The 21,111-nt window shown below is 39.3% G+C and overlaps 2 protein-coding genes across 2 annotated transcripts in view; one reads left to right on the top strand and one right to left on the bottom strand.

The window, feature by feature from the left end:
* VPS29 (VPS29, retromer complex component) overlaps window positions 1-4,036 on the top strand; it is a 5,184-nt gene extending 1,148 nt beyond the window's left edge. The window contains exons 3-6 of the mRNA XM_017734715.1: window positions 257-270; window positions 2,061-2,252; window positions 2,423-2,658; window positions 2,958-4,036. Coding sequence (XP_017590204.1) covers window positions 257-270; window positions 2,061-2,252; window positions 2,423-2,658; window positions 2,958-3,075 — 560 coding nt within the window. The 3' untranslated portion in view covers window positions 3,076-4,036. The remainder of the gene's footprint in view (window positions 1-256; window positions 271-2,060; window positions 2,253-2,422; window positions 2,659-2,957) is intronic.
* A 224-nt stretch (window positions 4,037-4,260) lies between these two features.
* Window positions 4,261-21,111, bottom strand: part of KNTC1 (kinetochore associated 1) — a 31,728-nt gene continuing 14,877 nt past the window's right edge. The window contains exons 37-65 of the mRNA XM_008634170.2: window positions 21,032-21,111; window positions 20,073-20,214; window positions 19,551-19,607; window positions 18,834-18,997; window positions 18,253-18,357; window positions 17,432-17,560; window positions 16,700-16,816; window positions 16,234-16,343; window positions 15,802-16,012; window positions 15,032-15,121; window positions 14,583-14,754; window positions 14,114-14,172; window positions 13,756-13,972; window positions 13,073-13,146; window positions 11,941-12,151; window positions 11,722-11,831; window positions 11,288-11,337; window positions 10,852-10,930; window positions 10,186-10,304; window positions 9,924-10,059; window positions 9,552-9,647; window positions 8,851-8,907; window positions 8,449-8,503; window positions 8,305-8,368; window positions 7,623-7,752; window positions 6,657-6,746; window positions 5,975-6,120; window positions 5,075-5,165; window positions 4,261-4,803 (exon numbers count right to left, since the gene is read on the bottom strand). The exon at window positions 21,032-21,111 is cut by the window's right edge and continues 20 nt beyond it. Of these exons, the coding sequence (XP_008632392.1) occupies window positions 4,756-4,803; window positions 5,075-5,165; window positions 5,975-6,120; window positions 6,657-6,746; window positions 7,623-7,752; window positions 8,305-8,368; window positions 8,449-8,503; window positions 8,851-8,907; window positions 9,552-9,647; window positions 9,924-10,059; window positions 10,186-10,304; window positions 10,852-10,930; window positions 11,288-11,337; window positions 11,722-11,831; window positions 11,941-12,151; window positions 13,073-13,146; window positions 13,756-13,972; window positions 14,114-14,172; window positions 14,583-14,754; window positions 15,032-15,121; window positions 15,802-16,012; window positions 16,234-16,343; window positions 16,700-16,816; window positions 17,432-17,560; window positions 18,253-18,357; window positions 18,834-18,997; window positions 19,551-19,607; window positions 20,073-20,214; window positions 21,032-21,111 (3,209 nt within the window). The 3' untranslated portion in view covers window positions 4,261-4,755. The remainder of the gene's footprint in view (window positions 4,804-5,074; window positions 5,166-5,974; window positions 6,121-6,656; window positions 6,747-7,622; window positions 7,753-8,304; window positions 8,369-8,448; window positions 8,504-8,850; window positions 8,908-9,551; window positions 9,648-9,923; window positions 10,060-10,185; window positions 10,305-10,851; window positions 10,931-11,287; window positions 11,338-11,721; window positions 11,832-11,940; window positions 12,152-13,072; window positions 13,147-13,755; window positions 13,973-14,113; window positions 14,173-14,582; window positions 14,755-15,031; window positions 15,122-15,801; window positions 16,013-16,233; window positions 16,344-16,699; window positions 16,817-17,431; window positions 17,561-18,252; window positions 18,358-18,833; window positions 18,998-19,550; window positions 19,608-20,072; window positions 20,215-21,031) is intronic.

Below are 21,111 nucleotides of genomic sequence, written 5' to 3'. Positions count from 1 at the left end.
GCGGGGCCCCCAGGGGATGAGGGCCGGGCCGTCACTGCAGGAGCCCCGTTTATAATTTGTATTAATTTTATCGTAATCGCATTAATTTTTTTTTTTAAATTTTCTTTAACGCTTCTTTCATAACATCGACAATTCATTAATTATTATTTGCCCGTTCATTTGGCTGTGTTTTCTCTTCTGTTGCTTCCTCTCGTTTAACATTGATCATGTTCCGCCCTGTTTCTCATCCCCTGCAATCAACTCCTTCATTCCAATCAGGCTGGGCACAGAGTAAGTTACTCCTTGGCTCTCGCTAACACCCGTGGTAAGGGCTCGTTCGTGTTACTCCGTGTCAGTGGCAGGTGGCTCAGATGAATTTAGGGGCTGCTGGTCAATCCACGCTCCAGGTCACACCCAAATTCCTGGCAAAATCCAAGTCTTTCATCGTTCTCTGCCACTGCTTTATGCTGCAGATACCTGTGACGATTAAACACACTGCAGTGCTGTTCATTTGGTTTGGTTTGCCAAGCTTTTCTGTAATGAATGGGAAGTGAAATGTGATTTTGGGGGAAATGTGGGGCTGAGAGTTGGTCAGCACAGGGAATGTCTGTGTTGAGTGCACACACTGCTGGCACGGTGGGTTGTGTAAGTGGTAGGATAATTTTATTAAACATCGAATACATAACTGGCATTGCACATTTAAGTTCCTTAGGCAGTAGTAGGACAATCTATTGCCACTTAATCAAAATCACTGTTACTCACTTGTTACTCTTCAAAGACCATAAAAAAAGTCTTTCTTTTTTTTTGTTTTCTTTCCTCTCCTGGTTTAGTTTTAGACTGGTCACTCATTGATTAAAAAGCTTTTTTATTGCTTTACTGGTACTTCCAACCATCTGTCTCCTGATGGCTTTGATGGTGGCACTGAGATGTTCTTAATAAAAAAAAAAAACAAACCCAAACCAATCAAAAATACCACCCAAGTTCCCCCTGCCTCTTTGAGGGCTCTTAGCCTGAAGGTAACTGCATGGCCTAAAAATACATGAAAAAAATCTTTAAAAATACAATTTCCTAGCCTAGTTATATTTGTTTATAGAAATAAGTCTGGGCTGTGTCCTTTACAAACACATTTGAGGGTATCGTCTTAGGAACTGCCTCACTAACATGAAGTGGAAGATAAAATCCCTTTAATATGGAGCCATTCTTTGAGTTACCAGGGCTGAGTGCCTCCAGATCCAGGGTTTTCCCAGTGCAGTGCCATAACATCCTCTCCCTGCTTTGTAAGCTTCTCATGTCCTTTTTGCACAATTAATTTATCCTGTGTTGCTCACATTATTGCTTTATTTGCAGATTTAAAGCCTGTGCTGTTAAGCCACAGCCTTGCATCATCTCAGTCCTTAATTTTGAAGCCCCCACTACATTTTTATTCTGGCATCTGTTGCATTGAAACTATAAATGTACAGAAGTAACGGGAACACTCTGTGCAGTGACCTGGATTGGCTTCTCTGCAGTGTCCTGTTTGTATTTTGTTGTTACTTTTTAGCTTTATTCAGTTTTTCAGTGGTTTCTACAGTGAGGACTGTGAGCACGCTTCCTTTTCTGGTTAGCTGTTAACACATGTTGCAAATTTGCTGCTTTTTAAAAATATCTTGGTATTTTTTTTTTGATAAGGGGAGAGAAACTTGGATGAAGAGTTTTTTAAGAGAAGTGGCTGCAGTTTAGCCAGGTCTGTGCTTGAAACATGTCCTAGAGAAAAAAGAAAATGAGATAGTTTATGGTAGTTCCCAATTTTGTGTAAAATACTTAAGGTAATACAACAGGAATTTGTTATCTTGCACTGTTGGCTTTCAGCAACAAAACACAAATAATTCTGTAACTTGTGTTTGTAAAGCTCCCTCTGATCACGGTCTGGCAAAGACCCTTGTTTCCCTCAGAACAGAGCAGTATTCCATCACCATTCCATCCTTACTTCAGCAGCTTTTAGATCCAAATGCAAAGTTGTGACTCTGCAGAAGACATTGCAGTGCTGACTGTGCCCTAACCCGTGTCTGTAACCCTCTCTCTCCCCTGCCCTGCCCCTGAAGTTGGTGTTGGTGCTGGGAGACCTCCACATCCCCCATCGCTGCAACAGCCTCCCAGCCAAGTTCAAAAAGCTGCTGGTGCCTGGGAAGATCCAACACATCCTGTGCACAGGGAACCTCTGCACCAAGGACACCTATGACTACCTCAAGACCCTGGCTGGGGATGTTCATGTTGTCAGAGGGGACTTTGATGAGGTAGTGTCCATTTTTTTGGGGTATCTTTTACATAAAGGTGATATTTGGGGTTCATTCAATTAAAAGTCATGAATTGAGTTCCTGAGCTTTCCCCTTCTTGGTGTTGCATAGGGTTGGGTTTAAAGAGGAATCTCTAATCTGGGTTTGCTTTTATTTTTCTTTATTTGTAGAACCTGAATTATCCTGAACAGAAAGTTGTGACTGTTGGACAGTTCAAAATTGGGCTGATTCATGGCCATCAGGTGATCCCCTGGGGTGACATGGCCAGCCTGGCACTACTCCAGAGACAGTTTGATGTGGACATCCTCATTTCAGGACATACACACAAATTTGAGGCGTTTGAACATGAAAACAAGTTCTATATCAACCCAGGATCAGCTACAGGAGCCTACCATGCCTTAGAGAAGTAAGTGAATATTAGGGGGATTTTTTTCTTTTTGGTAACAAAACTGAACTACAAACTCCTGAGGGTTGATATTTATGATTTAAATGTCAGGGAGAGGATAATTACAGTTGTGTAACTTACACAGCTGTACTTGCTCAATCTCCTTGACTGAAAGATGAAATACAGCCTCAGATCTCATGTGCTCTACTTACAGAATTAATACCCATTTTTCTTAAAGTGATTTCTGTTAAATATTGGTAAAACACTGCTAAGGGGATTATAGACACACAATCAGTATGAATTTTTTCCTCTCTTTCCAGCAACATCATTCCTTCATTTGTGCTGATGGACATCCAGGCTTCTACAGTAGTTACATATGTCTATCAACTAATTGGAGATGATGTGAAGGTAGAAAGAATTGAGTACAAGAAATCCTAAAAATGTTTTTGCTTGTCTGGTATTTTTACCATCTCCTCCTGAACTGCAAGTTCCAAAACTTGATTGCTCGTTTACAGCCCTGCACTGTCGCTAACAGCTTAACAATGTAACTTCTTGGTCATGAATTTAAACAACCTCGTGTTTGCTTTTCTCTGTATGAATTGATTTGTAAGATATTCCATTAAGATAACTGTCTAAATACCGTTCCTTAATGTTGTAATAAACTCCACTTCATAGAAAAGCTGAGCTTTGTGAGGTGTTGTTGGGGAAGAATGCAGCAGTTGTGGTGGTTTGGTGTTCAGCTTCTAAGGGATGCTTGTACAGGGCTTGAACAAAGACATTGAGGCCTCTGGGACCAGGCTGGGTTTGCTCCAGAATCCAGTTTATATTTAATTTTCTCAATTTACCATTCTCAACTAAGTTAAAGGAGTAAAATGGCTTGAAAGTATTACAATTACCTCATAATTTCACTGTAAACAGTTTGAGTCTTTCTCTGATCAAAGCAGTTCCAAATCTCCCTGTGCTTTCGTGGCTGATGATCTCGTTAAATCTGTAACCAGTGAGGAGAGGCTTTCCTTTCTTTGTGGCTCACATCTGACACTCCATGTGTGTGCACTTTGCTCCATGCACAGAGGCTCTCAATGATGTAATTCCATGTGATGTTCTCAAAGCTGCTGAAGATAAATATGGCTTGCTCAAGACAACTGCACCTTGTGGCTCCTCTGTTCCCACAGCTGCAGGGAACTGAATGTATTTAACAGCTCCCCTTTCTCACAACTGCTGTAACTTTCCAACAAAATAGAGTTTTATCTTTGTCTCCCACAGCAGAACGTTTAGAATGGGGGGGCAGTTTCCTTGGCCTTTGGATTATGACTCTTCCATCAGCTGGAACCCTTATTTCTGTGTCATGAACTGACTAAATAACTTATTTCTATTCAAAATAAACCTGCTTTGCCCTGGACAAAAAGACATTTCAGGCTGGTGTCTCAGGAACCTCTGGCTAATTGCACTTCATGCAGTCAGAGGTAGGTTGAAAAGAAAACCTTGGCACAAGTTATTAAAGGAATTTTATTGACTGGAACATCAGTTGATTGACAAACTCATAATTAAGAGGTTTACAGAATACTGTAAGGGGCAAAAACTGATGAATAAGTTTATTTTTTAATTTATACTGTAAGGCCAAAATTGACACATAATTTTATTTTTACTGTAAGGCCAAAATTGATACGTAAGTTTATAAAATTACACTTAAAATTTGTCTGCAAAGTATTTTACATGAAGCACACCCCCTGCAGTTTTATAAAAGCTTATCACAATGATGGCAAGGTTATGTTGTTGTGAGTGACATCTCAGAGTGGTCCTGACAGCAGGCCTGAGCATGGAGAAATACAGAAGTAAAGGAAATAAACGTTACTCCTTCCCAAAGTTAAAGTGCTGAGTATGAACTGTTGACTACAAACAGGAAATTCTGCTGTGAATCTGAACTGTTTTCAGGGGGATGGAGAATGGAGGAGAAGCAGCCTAGAACAGCTGAAAAAATGTGGAGAGGTTGTGGACTCTCTTGGTAAAAGCTTTGGGGTTTTAGTCTGATGTTCTCTTGACCAGGACAAGAGTTCTGAATGCACAGCCCCTCCTCCTGCCAGGAGAGGGAGGAGGGGAAAGGGTAAATCTCAACCTAATTTATGGCAGTTCCAGGACACAGGACCCCTCTGATCCAGTCAGGTACGTCTGGAAGGTCAAAGAACAATGTTAATAGGGCTTAGGAAAATGGGATACGATTCAAGACCTGGGAAGGTCCTTGGAAGTGTGAGGGTTAGCATGGCACAGACTTGGTTCAGGTAAAATGAATTATTTGAATTGATGAAGGGATGTTTTATTGTATACAATACATGTTACTGAAGTAGATCAGCTAAAAAGTATTTTTGCAAAAAGTTGGGTGAAAATCTTCAGAGAAAAAAGGAGAAAATACTGCCTGAAATGCAGAAGTGGTTTGTTTTACCTGCAGAAGATCAGATGCTGGGATGTCTGCCAGAGCAGGATTCCCACATTTCTCTTGATACTCTTGAATCAGGACCGTTGCATCATCAAGACTGTAGGAGGCAAAAGCTGATCAGCTTTGTCAGATGAAGCTCTCTAAAAAGCCAATGATTTAAACAACAAGTAGAAAAACAAAGTATGATCCCATAGTTTTGAAGTCAGATGGGTCCTGCCATTTCCCAGTAGAGAAAACAAGCCTAGCTTTTTCCCTGGGCTGTTAATAAAATCAATATATTCTAGAATTTAAATGTTTGTTGGTTCCTGTCCCAGTTTGAGTGTGGGATAAATGGTAACCCTCCCAGCCCGAAGGTTTGGGCTCTGGCCTGAGTGCCCCCAGATGTGAGAGGAGCCCAAGTGCTGTGAACCACCCACAGGTGAGTGGGGCCCAACCCAGGACCTTTTGTGATTTAAGTGGAGCACAAGAGGTGCTTTTAATTCTTGAAAACTTAGTGGCAAAACCACCAATTCCCAAGTCTTCAGTACAGGCAGCTCATTAATTTTTTTCTGAGTGTTCTTATTGCTGAAGCTGTGACTCTGTGATGCCCCCCTGAGCTGGATTCACCTAAAGGTAAGGTCAAGATTTTGATTATTTCACTCTGGTTGCTTCCATTTTAACTGCATTTCATCTGCTGCTAGTCCAGGTTTAACAATCTCTTACTTGGTCTTGAATAGCTGTAAAACTCTGTCCTAAGTATGCAAAGTAGTGAGGTGAGATTTATTTATTTAACTTAGCAATACTTCAAAACCCCTTAGACACCAAGTACTAGAGAACCTCCAAACAGATGAAAATCAAATAAAGGTGAGATTTAATTCCTGTAATTACTACCAGTTACACCTGGTTTTTTACTATTTATTAACTTACCAGTTATTTTTGGCAAAATAATCCACCAGCCCTTTTATTCTGTGGGTGTTTATCAGGTGTTGCTTCAAGAGTGGGTAATACTTGGTTTTCCAGAACTGTTCATAGAGCTTCTCATTGATGATACTGTCCAAAACCAAAGAGCTGATCTGTAGATTTAAGTTTTAGTAATGAAAAGTATTAATATTTTAGACAAAAGAGATTTTACTTTTGAATGGTAAGAGCTCATAGTTTTCATACTGGACTCTATAGAGAACGGGGTTTTTTTTACATTTTGGTTTTTTTTAAGTGCTGTGAAATGGCAGATTTTCTGAAAACTGATCCCACATTCAGAGAGGGAAATGAGTTAAACTTGCCCATAGGGAGGCAGCTGAAGGCAAGGCAAAAGTGCAGTTTCCTAAATCCTTTGGCCTTTTAGCTTCAAATATTTATTTCAAAAAAACAAGGTGGTTCTGCTGCCCTCCAAACAGGGGCAGCCCAGAACACAGCACTGGGTATATCCAAGAAGTTTTTCAGTTGCAAACATAAATAAAAATGTATTTTACAAGTATTTGACATTTTTTGAGCATTCTGTTAAGTAAGGCTGGATAAGATCAGAGGAGAGAGAAAAGAAGGTCCTGTGTACATTTATCTATCAAAAAAGCCTCCAACTCAAAGGGAAGTGAAGTAAACTTTATTTATTTACCTGGGAAGCAAATGCTACCAGTTCTCCAGTGTCCATGTGTTCATCTATTTGTTGCAGCACAGTTTCTTTCTTACACGTTGATAACAAACTCTTGTGAAAATAAGTTACAGAACATTATTATTCTGTGCTTGATTCAAGTAGGAACTCTCCTTCCAGAACAAATACTTGATTTATTCAGAAATATTTTGAAATTCTAGGTGCAAACATAGAATTATCAAACCAGGATCTGTGTGGTTGGATGGAAAGTGTTGCTTTTAACTCTCAAATGGTGTTTTGCTGTAGCTGTCACAGAATTTTTTGGCTGAATGTTTTACACTTAAGCTGTGATTTGGGGAAACCTTCTGAGCGTAACTTTAATGACCAGAAGCCTAAGAATTTAAGGTGCCTTAACTGGTCCCAGTTTGCTCGTGACAAATATGGGAACAGCCTATAATGCTTCATCAGGGAGAACAATGCAGAACATAAATTAATAGAAACAAATGAAGAGAGAAAGGAAAATGTCAAGGCTCGTGGATGGTGAGGATATGGCTTTAAGGCAAAAGGTTTATATCAGAACTTGTGGTGCCTATCAAACATCTTCCTTGGAAGTCAGGAGCTTTCAACTCAACACTCTTCCAAAGTAGGATTTAGTATTTTTCTTATGATCTGCTATGGCTTGGGTTTTGCTGGGTTTTTCCCCACATGTTTTATGGGTGGGATCCCATAAAACATCCTCAAAGTCTCTAAAGGCAAAATCATATGACAAAGCTACTGGGGATGACTGGAGCTTTAAAACAAAAAAGAAGAGGAAGTGTTCACATGATCCCTTTAGAAGCCTTTGGGGGTGGGAAATGTTGAGCATTCATCAGCAGGGATGTGTTTAAGTTAACTGGAATTCTGAGTTACCACCTTTGACAGTCTCTGGTGAGCAGGACATGCTTAAAGACATTTCCCTTGCAGAGACAGGACATAAAACTTGTTATTTACCTGGATTTGCTGCTCTCGCTTCTCAGAGTGAGGAATGACCAAGAGGCACCCCAGGGCAAAAGCTGGGAGGTCCAGCTGGGTGTATTGTTTAGCAATTCCAATGATATCCAGGTCAGCCAGGACAGGACACCTTCAGGAGATCAGGAGGGAAGGTCTCAGCTGTGATTTGTTTAACTGGATGGCTCAGTGCTGCCAGCACAACTGCCCTGAGATTTGTAAGTCAGGTAGAGCAACGCATTTCTACCTCACGTTAATTTCAGAAATGGCCAAGCAAGTTGAAATTTCACTGAATACAAATGCATGGGGATTTTCTAGCCTGAAAAAAATCTCAAATCCCAACTCCAGTTTCTCTTTCTAAGTAGCCAAGGTCCTATTTTGAGGGGAATTGCTGGCCAACTGTTGGCCCAGAGCAGAGCTTTGGTACAGATACCTGCACCAAAGGATCCAGTGTAGGATGCCTTTCAAGATAATCTTTAAGGTCCCTCCCAACCCAAACCTATTTCCTAACTAACTTTTGGTTCATGTCAGGCTCTTTGAGCGCTGGTGGTTCTTTTGGGCAAGTGAGAGCACTGTGGTGAATCAAATAATGAAACAATGTGCCTTTTACACTGTAAAGGCAATGCCAGTCTGGTTTATGGACAGGATGTTTAGGAGCAGAGTTAGGTCAGCACTGTGAACTCACTTGAGCAGAAGCACAAAGCACTCCCGGCACTCCTGGAGCTGTCTGGGACTCGGTGGACACGAGGCTGAGAAAGAAAGAGAACGAGGTGTAGTAAATCTACAACCAAGTTACTCCAGGAGCAGGACAGTGAGTTACAACCCCTACCTGTGAGGAAGGGGGACAGGACCACACTGCGCCAGGCTTGACTGAAGCTGGGAATCTGTTGGCAACAAGGTTTCTTTCAAGTAACAGCCAAAAGCAGGTGTAACCAAGTGTGTTATAAACACAGACACCCCAACCCACTGCACCTGGAAGAAGGCTGTCGATGTTCCTTTTTATTTATCCTGGATGAATTATTCCCTAACATTGCTGTCCTTATCTCAGAGTCTTAAGATTTAGGCATATTCTGACTGATGGCAAAATGATTTTGTCCAATGTTTACTGATATATTGCACTGTCATAAAAATAATAGGAATTCAAAGAGAATCTTTTCATGGCTGACATGCAAAGACTCTAAGTTTTTGTTAAGTGAAGAAAAAGATGAGAAGCCAGCCAATATTTGCTTACCTCCCATAATGAAGGAATCCCAGTAATTGCAACCAAAACTCTTCTTAGATACTGAATCTGGAAAAAAAAACCATTCAAGTACTTTGGTGTTTCTGAAGATTTGGCAATAATCCACAGGACTGCATTTAGCTTGTTTTGTCTGCAGGATGCAAACTTAAGAGTTTCTTAAGGTACTTTCTCTGTATTCCTTTGATACCTATGGAAATATGCTTTGTAGTTTAGTAAATTAAATTATCAACCACACTGCCAGGTACATCTGTTACCTCCTTAGGCTGCAGCAACTTTACATAATGTTTGACAATCACAGGCAATTAAGATTCTGAATGCCAACAATCAGGATTTCCATCACATTTTAGGGGTCATGTTTTGTGTATGTATATATGTACATACATGTATGCACAGTTTGCATATATTTGCACACAAGAATGTGCCTGTTTATGTTATAAAATGATAATAACATGAAGAAAATTATCAATTTATTCCCACAGGATTTACTCTGAAGGGCTTTTCAAAAAATGGAAGTACAACAATTTCAGATCAAAATTCAATGCTAAGACACAAGTTCCTCAGATCTTCACCAGTTCAGTATCTCAGAGCCCAAAGTAACCATGGTTTATGATTTCTGTATCTATCCCATTCTTCAGCATAACCCCAGCCTTTTTCTCACCTTGCTGAAGGACTTATCCTTAAAAATTCCTTACCATATTGAAGCCCAGGAGTTTCTGTAGGAGGCCATTCCAGAGCTGAGAATCATACACTTTGTATTCTAAACTAAGCTCTGTCACCAGTCTCACAGCCTGCAGGGGAGCAAGGACACGCTGCATTTTAACAGAAATTCATGATCTTCAAACCTTTACAAGCCACTTTCAAAATTATTTTACACACAGTAGGAACAAAACCTAAACCATCTAAATGGGGTATAATTTTATCTTCTAACTGCAGGAAGGGTAAAGCTTTTATCTGTCATCTCCAGAAAACATTGAAGCAACATCTTTTAAGAAAAGCCTGTGCTTTGCAGAGAGGTGTAGATTCACAGTGTGTAACAAAATTTACAAAGGATTTAAAAATCCTACCCTGGGTTCGTGACTGTGGTTCTTCCATAGCCCTTTAATCATGCCTTCCTTGGGACTCTTGTGGAATGATTCATAAGTAAATGGAATATTCAAAATCTCAAACTCTGCCAGATAAATGCAGCACTTCAGAAAATACCTGTGAAAATAAACCCCCAAAGCAGGAGTTAAGTGATGTTTATATTTAATCCACATATTCAAGCTCAGGATAACACTGAAAAGTATCCTTCTGTTGCTTTAATAATATGGAAAAAATTCATCTTACTTGACTTTCTCAATGGGTTTCTTGAAGAGTGATTCCACAGTGTTGGTATCTGCCAGGTAGAGCAAACACCTGAATGCTCTCGTCCTGTGAGCAAATGTCAGCTGAGTGTCACCAAAGGGCTGAGGGGAAAAACAGTCCCAAAGTCACAACAATTGGCTGAACAACTGGAGAGGATCATCCTAGAGGTATATAACCCTCTAGGTTTTCTAGATTTAAGATTATTGGTGCAGGCAAGAAAAATATATTTGAATATTTGTCATATATAATATCACAAATATAATTATTAAGTGTGGAAAAACTGGAGGTTAAGGTTCTGTTGAAACAATTTTACCACTTTCCTTTATTCCACCCAAAGTGAGCCAATGCCTTACACCAGCTTAAGGCACATTCTAAAAAATGTTTAGTGAAGTTGTTTCAGATAATATCAGCAATAAGTTTAGAAAACCCAGAGTTCAAGGGCTGCTCTTGGCAGTCAATAGCAAAATTCAATGAAAATCCCAGTTTTAACCCAAAGGTTGGTGAAGGGGGGAAACACAGAGCTCATACAAATCACAAACCATCCAAAACACAGATGCAAAGGCCATAGGTTGAAGCTCTTGCAGTTAAGCAGACAACATTTGATTTCAATAAGAGGTGAAAAGCTAAAATAAGAATTTAGCAACTCACAGATGTGACAGATGTTGTAATTGCAAAAAGCATTCTTGAACTGTAATCCATCGGGCGAGACTGAAGGAGGTAAATAACTCTGCAAAAATGGGTTTGTTTTTAATGCAAGCACAGCTACTGAAATACAACACATCAACAGTCATTGAAATGTAAATATTTCACTGTCAAAAAGAGCAAGGATAAGTTATTCCAAGGATATGAAAAAGGAGGGGAAAACCTCCAAAAATCTAGTCTTAAGCACTTGCATCTGTAAGTTATTGTCAATGGCACTTCGTGGCATAAATAAATATTGGATGATTCAAAAGTGATGTCAGCAGAAAGTAAAAATAAGAACAGTGAGCTCTGAATCACACACATATCAGTTTCTTGAAAGATCCATTTTTAACTGGCAAGTTAAAGATAATTCACCATATTACAGGTAAGACAACACACGTACCTTCGGAGTTCCTCATCCTCCTGTACCTCTCCAAAGATATCTTGGGTTTTCTTTAAAAAGAAATGAAAATTTAGATGAGTTTTCCACATTGCTTGGATAAATAGCTGGGTCATATCCCTGCTTAAAGCCTGGAATCAGTGTTTGATGAGGCTGATATATTTACAAGTGCTTTACTCCTTCAGGCTGGCTACACAGCACCAAGGGGAAGGTTTTAATCTCTACACAGACAGAAGGGAAAGCACTTCAAATCCTTCTCACCAGAGACAGCAGTGTGCTATTTTAGGAAGGTATTGAAATCTTAAATAGATTCAGGAGTACTACAGGCAATTTGTGTAGAATAACCTCAATTTTTTTGAACGAGTGGAGGAAAAAAAAAAACCTTCATATTTTATGTAACTGGTCATTTTCCTTCAAACCCCAAAGCGATGACTTACCCCTGAGGGTGGTGTGCTTGGACACAGCCATTTAGCCAGAAGTTTGTCATAAATTTTGTTCATATCCAAGTTGTTAATCTCAGCTATCTCCTTAGCTGCCACATGGATATCTACAGGAAGAGGTGCAGACAATGTTCTTTCCAAACCAGCATCACCTTGCTTGGGGTTTTTTTAAAGAGCTTCTCTTTGCTCCTTTGAGCCTGGATTATGAAAACTCACCTGGATAATCTCTGCCAGCTGGATTTTGGAATCTTTGGTCTATACTGTGGTGTTCATACAGTAAAACAATCAGATTTGCTGGTTTCCCAATGGACTTTAGATGTTCCCCAGTGTTCAAGTTATTTGTTATCAGGACATTTTCTGTTGCTGCTCTCTTATATTGCAAGTGTAAGTTCCTCTGGAGGACTTCTGCTTTCTCACATGGCTTATCCTTTAGCAAAACACCACAGTTTTACATTAAAAAGCCTCTTTTACTAAAAAGCACAAGAAAAAGTAATCTTAACTTTTTACAGACAGGATCTGCTTTTCAGAGGTGTCTCCACACCTGTACCCACAGATATTTTTTTCTGCAGACAGAGAGGATTAACCCTGTTGCTCTAGCTAGGAAAGGTATTTTGAAAAAAATTGCAAAGCTATGTTGTGAAAAAGCCAAATAAAATATGTGGCAGTAGGTAAAATGAAGAGATTTTAGGGTAAAATGGAGAAGAAAAAAAGATTATTATTAAAACTCGTGGCTGCTCAAATTTTAGTTTAATTTCAGTTTAATCTGGGCACAATTCTATCTGATCATGTGACTAAATAGAGATAACTATTTAGTGTTCTTTGTGCCTCAACAACTCCATAGGAAGTTTGATATTTATGATCAAAGCTGAGATTCTTATTCACCTTTCCCTGAGAAAGGAAACCATGTAAAAACAAGCCTGAGAATCAAGTCAAAGCAGATTTTTTTAAAATATAACACTGCAAACAGCTAAAGAATCTTGGAACTCTGAGCAAAAATTAATAATGCCATTGATCAAAGCTGGGTCAGGTTCCACCTCATTCTCCTGCAGCACGAAAAATGCACACAACAGGAGAAAGGACAAATTATTCTTCCCTGAAACTGCTTATTTTTTGTCCAAGCTCCAAGAAGACTAAGTCTGATTTTTGCAGGGTGTTAACAGGAGAATGTTTCAAGACAGAGAGGATTCTTCTGGGGGGTCACTTCCCCAAAAGTATTTCTCATATCAGGGTTGGTTATGGTACAATTTACACTCCACTGCCCAAACCACCGAAAATTAAAATACAAACTTAAGTATTTTGTAATTTTTTGTAATAATTCCACAACAGTCTGGCAAGCAGTTTCCATTACCTGAGCTGTAGCACTCTTTAGCCACTTCTCAGCCAGATGGAGACAGAATTTCAATGCCTGGACATGGTCAGGACCTTTTTAAAGATAAAAAAAAAAGGAAGGGAAAGAAGTAAATAAATTAAGTTTTCATTAATCTTTCCTACAGTATATCCTATACCCATTTTATTTTGAAGAATTAAAAAAAAATTAGAAGCTATTTAAAATATTAGGAAAACTCTTGTGTCTAAAGAGCAAAAAAATATTATTTATTTGGATTCAAATAGCAGAAAAGGTAATTAAACTGGGCTGAAATATTGGCTTTTGGTGGAAAACATGTCTGAAGATGGTGTGAACATGGAGAAACTTTTGGCAAGACAACAGGGCCAGGCTGGATGGGGCTTGGAGCAACCTGGTCCAGTGGAAGGTGTCCAGGTGAGAAGAGAATTGGTTTGGGCTGGAAGGACCTTCAAGCCTTTCTATGATTCTATAAAAAGAGGGAGAAAAAGGATTTGATGGTGGTGCTGTGACATCAAATGGCTGTTGGTCTAACCAACTGCTCAAAACTGGATGCAGGAGCATTTTCATCCTCAAACTTTGTTGGGTGTTATTCAAGATCAGTGAACAAATGTTCGCTCACACCCTCACTCTGCTGGTCCCAAGCCTTTTCTCCCCCCATTCCTTCCCCCATCGCATTTGCAACCCACCTGTGGGGAATTCCTGGGCAATCTTGTGAGCCATGGCCACAGCCCACTCTGGATTGACTATGGACAGCATATAGGACTGAAGTGCCTGCACAGTTTTTATGGTTTCCTTGTTAACAATGGAGATACAGCCACTGTTTCTCATTTCGAATATTTTTGGTTTCAGTTTTTTTTCAAAGACATGTCGAACTGCAGACATGTGGAAGGTATCCAGGGAAACCTGGAAAAATGTTAAAGTAGATTAAGAGTTGTCAGAGCTTCTACAGCGAGGCCAACATCACACACAAGAAAGATGAAAACTTCTTTTTTTGGGGTGTGGGGGAATAATGTTTAAATAAATTCCTTCAAGCTGTTACTTTACCTTCATTAGCTTGGAAATCAACAGAAGTGTTGGGAAGGTTTCCTCACTGAGCTCTGCAGCTGAAAGGGAAAAATCAGTTGCCTGTGAAAGTGTCACAATCCACTGGCAGCTTCCTCTGTGAAATTAAGCACTTTCTGTTTATTGGTGGATGGGGACCTCCATTGGGAGAGAAAGGATATGATTGTAATTATCCCCACTGGCCTGGGAAGTGGGATACATGGATAAATTTTAGAGATCCCAGGAAAGAATTTGAGGACAAACCCTGCATTGTATTTATCATCTTAGCTCCTCTGGGCAGCAATCTGGGAGCACAAGTGCTTTCAGAAGTACTTGGGATGAAAACTGCATTAACAAAGAATTACAGTTAATATACAACATATACTGTAGCACTTTAAATGTCACAGATAGCAGAGAAAGGGAATGTGATATAAATATATATATATATGGCCATAAAAAATGCTGAACTTACATATAATGTTCCAGAAACACTGGGAAGTTCTGAAGAACAGCAGGTGAAAGGGCAGCCTGGTGTGAGCAGCTGGAGACAAGGGAATCATCTGCTCCAAAAGATATTGGTGTTCTAGGTCCACTGGTGGAGAAATTCTTGAATAAGATTTCAGATGCTTGAGGAGGCTCAAAGCCTAGGGGGAGGAAAAAAAAAAAGAAAGAAAATATAAATAAACAAACTATAAATCCTGGAGGCAATTTTTTGGGGCCAGTTGTTAAATACCTGCAGACTTTTTGTCCCTGCTACAAGAATTGCTGAGAAACTATTAGAAATCACTTTTTTTAAGGCTGTTTTCTGAGGGAAGGATGTGTACGTGGAATAATTCAACTGATTTCAACAGTTCTGAATGAATAATAAATAGACAAAGCAGAAATGAGATGCCATTAGCAAAGTAACACATCTGGACATACCTGGCTCAGCTGGATGCTGGTGTTCTTCTCATCAGCACTCTGGATAACTCTCAGGACAATTTCCAGAGTTTCATAGTCATAAGGATCCAGCTGTTCAAAATAATCATCTATTTGATAAGATGTTACATGATTTGTCTTATAAAAACATACAAGTGAGTTAATTTTTCCCAGTTTTAATACCTGTTAATTACCAGTTTTAATTACTGTTTCTTCAGTGTTATGTCAATATAAGCAGCATGACATAATTATCTAAAATGCATTCTTAAATCCTAAAAAAAGTCATCAGGATTTTCCAGAAAGACCAAAGACGTGCTGAAAACAACAACAAAAAAAACCCCAACAACCAAAAACCCACCCCACAAAAACCCCAACCCTTCAAATACAAAACCAAACCCCATCCAAACAAAAAAACCACTTCCAACGTATCGTTTTTACTCCCACCTATTTTTAATGCAGAACTTATCCAGTGTACTTAGAAATTACTTTTAAAAAAAATTATTTTCTGGCTGGTTGTATTTAAGGGAAGTGGGGATGAAAGGCTTCTACCTCTCTTTTAAGAAAATTAGGTATGTTGCTGTAATTTCTTTTGCAGAGAAGCAGAAAACTGAAACTTAACATTCACACACTACAAAAACTTGGAAAAAACACAACCTTTTCAGTTTCTGTGGAATTATTAATCTGTCCTTCAAGTGACATGCAGCATTACTAGATGGAGATTCCAGGATTTGGCTGTGGCTTTTGTTTTGTCTTTATTTTATCATTTTTTTTACCTTGCACAATATTCCACTGAGGCTCATGACCAGGTATTTGGTGCTCTTCAGCAGAGGAATTATTTTTAGTGCTCTGCCCAGTAATGTAGAATGAGGTTGCCTCTCACTGCTTTCTGCAGAGTCATCTTCAACATCATTTGTGTTTGAATTCTGGAGCAGAAGGGTTTCAATGCAGAGCTGCAGTGCAACATCACTGTCCAGCATGAAAGAGCTAGGAAAGAACAGAATATGATTTTCTCTGTGACCTTTGGTGTCATCAAGGAGCTTCTTTCCTTATGAATGAATTAATCCAAGGCCTCTATGTATTCTGAATAGCATTTTTCAAAAAAGAACAGTTTGAATATTATATTAATTAAGATTTATTTAAACCAGAATAGATTTCAGTGCCCATGGCTGTTCTTACAGCAACAATAGATTTAATAGGATCAGTACCTGCAGTAATTCAAGATGAGACCTGTGTCTACTTCTGGGTTTTGTACCAGCACTCTTATGAGTTCTTTCTTCCTTATTGGTGGCTGTCTAAATACAGTCTCAAAAGAAATCTACAGACAAAGAAATAATTCATCTTCTCACCTTGTACAGTGAAGCTTCTACTTTAGTTTCAACCCAAACACTTTCATAGCAGGAAAAAGCAGTGTATTTGCCAACTATCCCCTGTGTCAAATAATATTTAAGAACTTGAATTTTCTTTTGCAGCCCCCTCAATTACTGCATTTCTGTTTCTGATGTTTATTTATGCAGACAAGCAGAATGAAAAAACAAAAACAAAACCCCAACTTTGCTTACATTTGAGTGGTAAATCTGTCTAACACCCTCCCCCCTGCATCTCAGATTATATTGGTATTATTAACTGATTAGTTAATAAAACCCTAAAGTAAGTAAATAAATAAAAACTTACACCAAATTTACCAAGCTGGATACCCCATTCTGCATCAATAACCAATTCCTGGAATTTTCTCTTTTCTTCTGCTTCACCATATTGGTCAGCAAGCTGTGCTCCCACCAGAGCTACTGCCTAGAAGGAAGGAGAAGGGAAATGAATGCAAGTCTGATAAATAATCTGAAATTTGGGAATCCTGAGGTCTAAACCCTTAGAGGAACTTCAAGTAATTCATGATCACACAACTGTATAAAATGAAAACAAACCTCAGAGAAGGTGTCAGGACTACCTCACCTCCTGATCTGGCAGTTCAAAGCTATTTTAAAATTTACTTTCTCAATAATATTTTCCTAACATTGTAGAAAGTAATACAAAAGGTGCCTTTTAGGCACTTTCTCAGAATTTACATTACTCTCCCTCCCCATTTCTTTATGCTTTACTTCCCATCTTCCTTTCTATTTTAATAGATATATTCACTCATTCCATTCTTGAAAACTGCTGCCAGAGAACAACTTATCCAAAATAAAATGTAGATTTAAATAATGATGGGAGCTGAAATAAATAATTTCAAGCTTTGGAATAAGTCATGATGAGGTAACCCAAGGCATAGGTTGAAAATCACGTTCATTTTGACAGCAAGTGCCTGTGCACAACTTCACACTGTGGTACAGGGGCAGCTCCTTTCCCAGTGCCCTGGGAATGCCAAACATTCTCTGTTTGCTGAAGAAACTCGAGGCCTTGGGAATTTACCAAAACTTTTCTGTAATTTTGCCATGAATTGTTTATGATCTCCCACAGCTTATTGAACATCTCTTCCTTGGGCAAAATACTGCAGTATCCCAGGGCCAGCTTCTGATCGATGACACGAGAGTTGAACACCTGTGGTTTGGGAAAAAAAAATTACAAACTTTAGGAATTTATTTAATTTATTCAATAGGTCTCTTTGTATCAAGTGCAACACATGAAAAATGCTCCATAATTTTAGACATGTATTGGGCCTTTAAGTTAGAAGGAAAAAAAAAAAAAAATAAAAATGCATTTCAGGATTTGAAATCTAAAATCTGAATATCCTGAAGCCCATCTAAAAGTGACTTCCCTTAGTCTAAACTGCCTTAGAAGATGGTAAACTGCAGGTTTTGCACAGAGCTTTTTAAAAACTACCAATCTAAAACAAATCCAGGATTTAAAATGAGATAGAGAATACCTACAGAACATAAAGGCCATCCCTATCATTTGGGACCTTAAAGGATCCCCCAAAGGTGAGGCTCCCTCTGTACAGAACCTTCCAAGCAGAGTGATCAGAGCAGGAACAAAGAGCCACAGGCCACAAGGGACTCAAATACTCTTTGGAAAAGGCTGTTCAGGGAGGTGGTTGAGACACCATCACTAAAGGTGTTTAAAAGATGTGGAGATGTGGTGCTCAGGACATGGTTTAGTGGTGGACTTGGCAGTTTTAGGTTAAGGGTTGGACTCCATGATCTCTAGGGTCTTTTCCAACTGAAACAATTCCACGTGGCTGCCAGGTAGAGCAGAACAAAGTGGCTCACTCACCCTTTCCAGGGGATTCTTACCTTGTGTAGTAAGTTCAGGGCAGAGGTCTTGATTACTGAACTGCTCCTCTCTTTCATGGCTATGAGGAAGCTTCTGGTTTCAGTGAGTAGATCTCTGTCTTGTGGCTGTTATGAATAAAACAGCACATAATTAAAAATAAATTCTAAGCCTTCAACTTCTTGTCATTTACAGCATAGTAGGAGGTACTACAGTAATTTTTATTTTCAGATTTAGGACCTTACAAAGATTTCATCTAGATCGAAAAAGGATTTGTTTTTCAAGTGCTTTTGAATTGAGGAATGTTTCTTGAATATTCTACTTGCAACTTTTCCCATACTAAACAATGGTAAAACAACTAATTAAGAGTAAACACTTATTAACACTCATTCTAGTCTCTGCAGGAAGGCCAGGAATAAAAGCTCAGTTCTGAACACACTTTGTAAAGAGAGAGAGGACAATGAAAAATAGGGAAGAAACCACCAGCTCCTTTCACAAACTGACTCAACATCTGATCAAGTGGTGCTAATAAAAGGTCACGGTGAGAGCCTTTCCCTGCCTCCCCAAATCCTTAGAGAACTACTCTAAACTTGCTGAAAGTTACCTTTTCATTCAGGGCCAAATCCCTGGTGTTTGAAATGATATGCTGGACGCAGGATCTGACGGCACAGAGCGTGAGCTTCAGGGCCAGCTGGAACTGGCTGCACTCCAGCAGGTTCTGCACTGCTGCAGAGAAGGGAGATCCCACGGGCAGCAGAAAGTTATGTCCTGTGAAATATTTCAAAAACAACCCCAGAAAATAATTATGAAGCATATTGTTCTTGGAGTTAATATCAGAGCAGTTTCTCTTTTTCTTCATTAAATTTATAACGCAGGATCTGCCTTAGTTCCCTTTGAAACCTCAAATTCTCAGGGCTTTTCATTTAATACAGATTCCCATTTTAGTTTAAAACCCACAAGTTTTTGGCCAGAAGTTGTCTTCTTGGACAGGCTTTGATGATTCTCACTCATAGTGGTAGAACTTCTGCCCTAAGTAAAGGCTTTGACATGGTGGAAGGGTAGGGATTACCACCCAAACTGGTGACTTCTGTGCTGAACCAAACCACCCCTTAAAATATGGCTTTAAGGGGAACATTTAGGCACCTGTGAAAATCCCCTGTGAGTTAGTCATGCTTGTGTAGGGCGAATTTAAACCTCCTGTTTTCCAGTGGTCTGTTTATACTTTCATTGTGGTGGATCAGCCCTCGTGTCCCTGCCCATGGCAGGGGGTTGGAATTAGGTGATTTTTCAGGTCCCTTCCCACCCAACCGGTGTGTGGTACCTTCCATAAACGCTCGGTGTGCCAGGCTTATAGACTCCAAGGGATACAGCTTGTCCTCTGAAAGACAGAAAATGCACATCAGCAGAGTGCCAGGAACTCAGCATCACCAGGAAGTCTGGGAGAACCCTAAAAATACCACAGGGACAGGGCATAAAATAGAGACACGTGAACCTCGAGAGCCATTTGCTGCTGTTTTTAACTGTGCCTGCTCAGAATGTATTTTTGAGGAGGGAGTATCTCTCAGACTCACAAAGAAATCCAAGAGTTTCCAGTAACTACTTTGTATGTAAATCCCTTGGATGAGACAGTCAACACTAAACTCATCTGTGAAAATAAGAACCAACCCCAAAGTCATCTTTCCATTCTATACCCCCTAATGGGTATTTCTACTGTGAGTTTGTCTGACTGAGATTTCTGAGGTGATAATTTCCACACACATGCTGAAATATTCCTGTTTCTAGATAAGAATCAATAAGAAACAGAGATTTCATATTGTCCCAATGTTCAGGAAAGCAAGCTTACCACAAATAGGCAGAACAGCAGAAGCAAGTTCATATGCAACTGGAAGAGATGTCTGAGGATCAAGGACTATCCCATCTTCTTTAAAAAAATCATCGTAAGTCCACTCTTCATAAGGATCTTTATCAGCTCCAGAAGATGTTGTCTAAGTAAGAACATTGTCAAAAGCACACACAATAAAAGGCAGAGTTAGTAACTCCACTAACAAACCAAGAGGTTTCTGTTTTGGAATACAGGAATAGAACATGATGTTCATATTAGAAAATAGTACTTCTGTGCAATGGCCAGTAGCAATAAATACATTTCCTACCTCGAGCGGCCACATTTGTCTTTCATGTTGCAGTTGTTTAGTTGTACAGCCAAAATATTCTCTAATTTAATGGAGGCTTTCATAAATGTTCTTGGCCAAACGTTATAAGCAAACATTTTCCAAATGGATAATTTTCTAGAAAAATAACATTTTGTGCATAAACAAGCCCAGCCACTTTGCTCTACTCTACTCCAGCTGTAAGAGCCCATTCATTTCAAGTAGCCTAAAGCACTGCTTGACCTAAACAGAAAACAAAGATGCTATTCAAGAACTTGATCATCTCAAAGTTTCACAGAACTCTTGGGAAAGCTTTCACATAATACATTAATTTAAAAGCCAAACCCTCCCTGCCATACTTTCAAGCCAGCTCCCTGCCAGTCCTGGCAGAAGCTGTTTGACAAAATCACTATTTTCAGTAGGATTTATTATACTGAAGTTTAAGTGGAGAATGCTACTTGTGCTTGTCCCACAGCTGCACTGCTTTTAGGACTCAAATCAGTTTATTCTTTAAGCTAAAGAACACACAAATTCTAGGAAATCTTTATTTGTGGAGCTCTGTGTGGATTTTTTTGTTGTTGTTGGCTTTTTGATTAAAGAGTGCTGGAGAAATGAGAGGGAAAATAATATATACAGTGAACAGCACAAAAAATACCTCTGCTGTAAATTCATAGTTGTCCATTTGGCACTGTCCATGAATTGCCTTGGCAAGTGAAGTATATTTACACAGTTCCA

The sequence above is a fragment of the Corvus brachyrhynchos genome, unplaced genomic scaffold (assembly GCF_000691975.1).
Source record: "Corvus brachyrhynchos isolate BGI_N302 unplaced genomic scaffold, ASM69197v1 scaffold114, whole genome shotgun sequence".
In the NCBI taxonomy this organism is placed as follows: Eukaryota; Metazoa; Chordata; class Aves; order Passeriformes; family Corvidae; genus Corvus; species Corvus brachyrhynchos.
This window is presented reverse-complemented; position numbering and strand designations above follow the sequence as displayed.